Source organism: Eptatretus burgeri, chromosome 3 (assembly GCF_056783735.1).
Source record: "Eptatretus burgeri isolate ZD-2024b chromosome 3, Ebu_testis_v1, whole genome shotgun sequence".
In the NCBI taxonomy this organism is placed as follows: domain Eukaryota; kingdom Metazoa; phylum Chordata; class Myxini; order Myxiniformes; family Myxinidae; genus Eptatretus; species Eptatretus burgeri.
Genome location: NC_140963.1, coordinates 44,971,344 through 44,979,118, shown reverse-complemented (window position 1 = coordinate 44,979,118; position 7,775 = coordinate 44,971,344). Strand labels below are relative to the sequence as shown.

Below are 7,775 nucleotides of genomic sequence, written 5' to 3'. Positions count from 1 at the left end.
CCCTCAGTCGTCCGGCTTCCACTGCGGCCTGATCGGTCGGGCCTGGCCGGCGACGCGCTCGGAGGAGTGAACGGGTCTTTTGCTATTTTAGAGTTGATGCTCTTCGGGCCCGTTCACTACCTCAACGTCGCTCGACCGTCTCAGGGCCGTTCGCCCAGACCACGACGCAGCCTGCTCGACTCCACCGCAGCTGGCAGAACCTCTGGCGCGCGCTCCTCTCCGGCTGTTCTCCGACGACCTCCAGCTCTCGTCTGGCGCTCCCTTCTTCTCTGCCACCGACACTCCACTGACGAATGCGTGCTCCGTGTGCCTTCCTCTCCCACGACTGCCCGTCTCCAGAGAGCGATGCATATGCACAAACTCGTTCGAGTTCCACCCTTATATTCTGCCCTTATCCGTTTATGCAAATCGGCTCGCGCTGCGGCATACAATGGCGGCTGATGCAGAGGGAGCGTTCCTTGTCGATGGTGAGGAGATGACAGTTGCTGCGATGTTTGAAGGAGATGATGGCGTTTTTGTTGGAGATGATGGCGTTTTTGTTGGAGATGATGGCGTTGTGATGTTTGTTGGAGATGATGGCGTTTTTGTAGGAGATGATGGCATTGCGATGTTTGTAGGAGATAATGACGTTGCGATGTTTGTTAAAATAAAAGATAGAGAAAGAATAACGGCTACCTCAACGATTCGCAGCCCGGCACACGAACAAATCCCTTTACACATCAGTGGGGATTCTAACCTGAAACACTTACTTATCGAAATAACTGATCTTCGGGGAACCTGAATGGTGTTTTCTGCATTTCCACAACCGCAACACTACCCCCTCCCCTTTTTACAGACTCGTCCCAAGTCGTCAAATTTTCGTGTGCCTTCATGTGTAAGTTCTCCCCTAATACATTTTACCTATGGATCCCTGAGTGCGACATTTGGTGCATCCGTGTCCCAAAAATAAATAATCTATGGGCTGTGCAACTAACTAAACAAACTCACTCATTCAGACAACTTATCCACATTGCCGACGCTACGACAAACATGCAGGGGAGCAAAACTCATTTACAACTTAACCTTATAATTTTTACACTAAACCATGGCCCAGGACTGATGGACTCTGAGGGGAAAAAAAGCATTGCAAATGTCAACAGTTATTCAGGTGGGTGAGTGCTCAGCAGCTTGAAGGCAAGACGTCTTCAGGGCAGTGTTTAAACCAGCCCCCTTCTGGTATGTTCTTCCTTCTTTTTGTTTGTTGTTCTTCAGCTGCTGAAGGCAACTCACCCTAACCCAGCGGCAATGCGCCATCCCACAGGCCATTTATGAAGCAGGGAGCCAGGCTGCCCAAATGCAGTATCTGGCTCATGAAATTAATGTAGTTGAGCAGTGAACACAAGTACAGGGAGGTAGCCGGCTGCCCAATGCAGTCCCTGGCTCCTCCTTGCGATGAATTGGATGGACATGGACGCAAGCAGATGGAAGATGCAAAACACACAAATGGACTGGATGGATGCCAAAAACAAAACGGTGCACGGGCTGCACCAATGCAGTCCCCGTGTGCGGCTGCCTGCAGGGCAGTCCTTGCAACTTGCGCGATGATCCTGGCGCACATGGAGATGGATGGACACAGGGGCAAATGCAAAAAGGGTAGCAGGCATGGGGTCATGGCAGAGGCAGGCAAACGAGGCATGGCAAGGTAAGGCTGGAACAGGCCGCTATGGCACAAACAAGCCGGCATGTGAAGCTGGTCGGCCTCTCTCGTTCTGGGAGGGAATGCGGTGGTGCCAGCCGCTCCGAAGGCGGGCTCGGATATAGTCTAACATCTCCCCCCAACCTATTGCCTTTGCCTGTCTCTGTCCATACCCACTCCCTCACTTTGCACAACAAAACCAAATTTATCCCAATCATTTTTTTCCCCCATTTCCTTTTATACATCGTCTCCCAAACCCCCTTACTGTCCTTGTCCGACTAACCTATGGTTATACTAGCCTACTCCCAACCCCTACGTTCCCTTCCTGGAGGGGAATAATGGAGAAGGTAGCGTCCGGTCTCGAGGCCCAATGAAGCCTCAGAATGGCCTCCCTCAGATCTCAGCGATCTTTCACTACGGTGAGTCCAGCGGCCTACCGAGAGCAAAGGGATGGATGGTGCGAAGGGGTACATTTCCCGATCTACCCTAACGTTTATCACACTTTAAACTGCCCTGGGGCTTTCCAAAAACGCCTGACACTTAAACTATTGGTTCTACCAACCAAGATTCCCATCGCCTGTGTTGGTGTCCTTACAAATTTGGGCCTTGCCCTCAAATTTTCCCTCATGCCCTTGCACGGTTTCGTGGCTGGGCAGCGTGGCTCACTTGGCAGGAACTACAGCTCTGCCGAATCTCCAACCATGGCACCCCCGGGCCATCAGGCTGCCTCCGAGCCTACCAGCTCCCTAAGATCTGGGGAGTGCCCTCCACGGCTACTTCCCCTCGATGCTCACGTGGCAGGCTGGCGCCACGCGCCCCTTTTCCCTGGGTGCCCGTGCCCACGACACTGCCCACGCGGCCATTGGCGCTACGGGTCCTGCGGGCCCACCCATGCCCACGAAGCCATCCCGGCCCCTCTTGGGCCCTTGGCCTACGAGTGCGGTGCCCGCGGTGCCCACTAAGCGATACTCACCGTTCGCAGCCATGCTCCCAGCCCGTCAACAGGACTCCTGCAACCCTCCAAACGGGTTTCGGGCCTACTCTCGCACCAACAGCAAAACGACCTCCATTTTGTAAATTTGGCTAACCCACTAACTGACTTTACTCTGACCCCAGGGTCCCTTGGGTGGGAATCACTCCTCCCCCCAATCACTCATCGCACCATGCATCCCACATTCGCTCCATTCTCTCACACTTTGGCCTGCTGGCCCTCTCATTCCTCACACATTTTCCATTTCTCAACCCAGACCACCGGATATATATATATATATATATATATATATATATATATATATATATATATATATATATATATATATATATATATATATATATATATATATATATACAAAACACATTTCAAAATGCAAAACTGTCCACATCCACTTTGTACTCAAACTAAACTTGACAAAAACAACAGGATAAAAAGTCAAAATTAAATTAATTATTTTTTACATATTCTCAGAACAAAGGTTTGTTGAAATTTTGCTGGAAAAGCTCAAATGGTAGAAAAAGAAACACAGAAGCGATTTCAAAATCCCACCGTCTCGCATTGCAAGGCAGACTGACTAATAATGCCTATTTGTACTGACTGTGACTTTTCCCTTTAACATTTTGACCCAATTATTAATTTTTCTACTTATTCTCATAATAAGGATTGGTTGAAAATTTGATGGCAAAAGCTCAAATGGTGAAATAAGTCTTGGCCAGACATGAACGTACGCACACACGTTTTCCGCTGTGGGGTGGACAGGCCCAAAAGCGACATTCATGTACCCATGTTTTATTTAAATTTGAAAATATTGATCTCGCATTGTAAATTGTTGACAAATGCTTTAAATATACAGCCCATCTACATTCATCTCAGCATGGTAACTCCATTACAAATCCACAAAAAGACTCATTGTTTGCAGGATTCATACTTGGGAATGAAAGGACCACCGGCTATAACAAATGCTTGAAGTATGAGTCAGGTGTGACATGATTACAAATGAGTCCTCAAGTGAGATAATGTAAAAATAACTATACTGTTAAACAAACCTTTAAATTATTGTCTGTGTATACCACAAAGTGTCATCAAAATCAGAGCAGGGGAAAGGAGGAAGAATGAGGAAGTAGGAGGGTGGGGTGGGAGGGGGGAGTAGATGGAGGGAGGGGGGAGTAGATGGAGGGAGGGGGGAGTAGATGGAGGGAGGGGGGAGTAGATGGAGGGTGGGGTGGGTGGAGGAGATGGAGTTTTCAAAAAAAATTTGTCTATGGTTGTATACAGGACTTGAACCTATTACCCCTACATACAGAAATATTTGGCACTTTGGTGCAATTCTGTAAACTTTTCAAGTTCATTAACCATACAAAATTGTCAAGAGAAAATTACAACAAAGCACAATTGGTAATGACAGGTTCAGAGGAGGGGAGTGAAATATCTCCACATCACAACTGTAAACCTCCAGTCAAAAGGAATAAAGCAAATAATTGAACCTGATAGCGATAATTAGAGTAGATTGCATCATCATCATAATCATCATCATCATCAAAGTGCAGAGCAATTCAGGAATAGTGTAACAATGTGGCAGTGCCATGACAAACATGGATGTTGAAAAGTCCCTCTGGAACCAACTCCAGGTATGATGTCAAGTTACACATTCATATCTAGTGCTTTCAGAAAGTATTCACACCCTTCGACTTTTGTCACATTTTGTTGTGTTACAGCCTGAATTTAAAACGGATTATATTTAAATTTTTTGTCACTGATCTACATAATATACCTCAAAATGACAAAGTCAAAACTGCTTTTAAAGTTTTTTTTAAATTAATGAAAAATTAAAAGCTGAAATGTCTTGCGTCAATAAGTATTCAACCACTTGAGTCAATACTTTGTAGAAGGGCTTTCAGCAGTGATTACAGCTTCGATTCTTCTTGGGTCTGTCTGTATCAGCTTTGCACATCTGGATTTGGGGATTTTCTCCCATTCTTCCATGCAGATTTGCTCAAGCTCTGTCAAGTTGGATGGGGAGTGTCAGTGAACAGCAATCTTCAAGCCTTTCCATAGATTCTCATTGGGATTCAAGTCTGGGCTTTGGCTGGGCCACTCAAGGACTTTCACGTTCTTCTTCTGAAGCCATTCCAGTGTTGCTTCAGCTGTATGCTTTGGGTCATTGTCCTGTTGGAACGTAAATCTTTGTCACAGTATAAGGTCTTTGTGCACTCTGAGGCAGGTTCTCTTCAAGGATTTGCCTGCATTTGGCTCCATTCATTGTTCCCTCTATCTTTAAAAGTCTGACAGTCCCCACCGCTAAAAAGCATCCCCATAACATGATGTTGCCAACACCATGCCTCACAGTAGGGATGAAGTTAAATGGGTGATGAGCTGTGCTCGGTTTCTGCCAGATGTAGCATTTTGCATTCAGGCCAAAGAGTTCAATTTTCATCTCATCAGATCACAGAATCTTTTGCTTCATGCTCTCAGAGTGTTTCAGGAGCCCTTTTGCAAACTCCAGGCATGTTGACATGTGCCTTTTTCTCAGGAGTGGCTTCCATCTTAATCTGGGCACTCTCCCATAAAGCCGAGATGTGAAGTGCTGCAGAGACTGTTGTCCTTCCGGCAGGTTCTCCCATCTTAGCCATTGAACTCTGTCGTTCTGTGATAGTGGTCATTGGGTTCTTGGTCACCTCTCTGACAAAGGTCCTTCTTGGCGAGTTTCTCAGTTTGATCAGACAGCCAGCTCCAGGAAGAGTCTGGGTAGTTCCATATTCTTTCCATTTCCTAATGATGGAGCTCACTGTGCTCTTGGGAACTTTCAACACTCCAGAAATTGCTTTACACTCTTCCCCAGATCTATGCCTCCTCACAATTATCTCTCCTGAACTGTCTATGGACAGTTCCTTGGACTTTTATTTTTCATGCATTCCTTGTCAAAGCTCGTGTAAGAGCTAACACACAGAACATATAACAAGGCAGGAGATAAGACGGGTGGGAGAATAAAGCACAAAACAGTGGGGAACAGAGACAACAGGAAATCTGTGGAAGGGAAAGGAATGGGGTGGGGTACATGGGGTAAACAAGGTGGTACTACAGGGACTTTCAGAAAGGAATGCAGGGAATTTGAAGTAATTGGGGTTGGGGTGGATTAACAGGGGAAGAAAAGATCAAGATTTTGGATGGGGGAAGATAGGAGATGGTGGTGAACAGCTGTTTTGTTTTGAAGACCTGGAGGAAGGAGTGGGATTAAAGAGAGTGTGGGAGTTTGTTCCAAATGGGGGGAAAAAAAAAGGAATGAAAGGGTGAAGGTGAGCAGCGATTCTTGATTTTGGTAGTTTCACTGGAAGAGGGTTTTTGGCAGACCTTCAACGCCCTGCGTATACAGAGATGTATGGGGTACAGGGGGGTACAGGGGTACAGAGATTGTAGAAGACAGAGAGCCCACCAACCTGCCTGCGGTGAGACAGTGAGAGACCCAAAGACTCAGCTTCATCGCGAGAGATACCAATGAACCTAAAATGCATTGGTTTCCACAGCGTGAAGCCGAGCTAGGTGCGAGGAAAGAGCACCACCCTAGAGGGGAAAGCAGTACTCATCAGGCTGCGGATGAAAGCTTTGCAAGTGGTTAGAAGCTCAAGTGTGCCAATGAAGGACTTTGCATGATGTAGGAATGGCAGTCGGTGACTGGCTTTGGAGGGCAGCTTGGAGATGCGACTTTCCCATGAGAGATCATGGCTGATAGTGAGTCCCAAAATATTGCATGAAAGAACTTCTTTAAGGGGGTTGTTCTGAAAGTAAATGGGGGGGGGGGGTTCCAGCCGGTCCTTTCAGAGACATAGTGAGAATGAGTGTGAGATTTGTTAGGATTTAAAGACATATTCCAAGTGTTTGACCAGCTTGTGATTTTATCCAGGTCAACAGAGAGTGAAGAAGCTGCTGCTTGCTGATCTGAGGGATGCGAGATAGTCTGGCAGAGGGTGGAGTCATCAGCAAAGAGATAAAGAGGATTTTCCAGAGAGTTGGAGAGATCATTGATGAAAACCAGAAAAAGCACAGGGCCGAGAACGCTACTTTGAGGAACTCCAGCCTATACATGAATAGGAGATGAGAGCGAGAGAGCGAGAGAGCGAGAGATAGATATATTTAGAGCCATGCGTTGACTGCAACAGGAGAGGAAGTCCACGAGCCATGAGCGGAGATTGCCTTGGATACCATCAGAAGAGTGTTTTATGAGCAGTGCGGGGTGCCAGACCATATCGAAAAGCTCATGATATGTCTAGGAAGATGGTTCTGATCTCATGTTTGGCACTTAGGACTTCCATCCATTGTTGGGAAAGCAACTTCATGGTCGAGTTTCTGCTCTGACATGCACCGTCAACTGTGGGACCTTATCTCGAAAGGTGTGCTTCTTTCTAAATCCTATCCAATCAATTGAATCTGCCACAGGTGGATTCCAATCAAGTTGTGGCGACATCTCAAGGATGATCAAGGGAAATTGGATGCACCTGAGCTCAATTTGGAGTGTCATAGCAAAGGGGTTGAATATCTTCTTGACGCAAGGCATTTCAGCTTTTCATTTTAAATTGATTTGTAAAAATTCTAAAATCACATTTTCACTTTGTCATTACGGGCTATTTTGTGTGGATCGTGACAATTTTTTTTAAAGTTTAATCCATTTCTAATTCAGGCGGTAACACAAAATGTGACAAGAGTCGAGGGGTTTGAATACTTACTGAAGTCGCTGTATCTTCCCTTTCAATTTATAATCCTCTCCAACTCCTTGCCTCATATATTTTCTATAATTACCAGCTGCCTGGTTACTGTTCATTCTACTGAAAATTTACACCAGCTCCAGCTCATAGTTTCCAATTGAACCATAGACTGACAAATATAAAACTCCAAGACAATCACATCAAAATCCATTAAAAATAACCATTTTTGTGACTTTTTTTTGGAAAGTGTGCAAACATGAGTATTGTAGTGCTATCTATCTTCCAGGTGCTCCTCTTGTCTGAGCTTGGTTTTCAGTTGAGGATGGCTGAGAAGTTCCACCTGCCAAGGGTCCATGAATCAGTCATTAAGCATCATTTGGTTATTACATTTTTTGGAAAATAGTACTTA

General features: G+C 45.9%; 1 protein-coding gene across 5 annotated transcripts in view; it reads right to left on the bottom strand.

Annotated features, from left to right (window-relative positions):
* Window positions 1-3,406: 3,406 nt before the first annotated feature.
* The window catches only part of LOC147029794 (uncharacterized), a 100,117-nt gene continuing 95,748 nt past the window's right edge, over window positions 3,407-7,775 (bottom strand). For all 5 annotated transcript variants that reach the window (XM_085873125.1, XM_085873124.1, XM_085873126.1 and 2 more), the window contains one exon: window positions 3,407-7,706. In XM_085873125.1, the coding sequence (XP_085729251.1) occupies window positions 7,642-7,706 (65 nt within the window). In that variant the 3' untranslated portion in view covers window positions 3,407-7,641. The remainder of the gene's footprint in view (window positions 7,707-7,775) is intronic.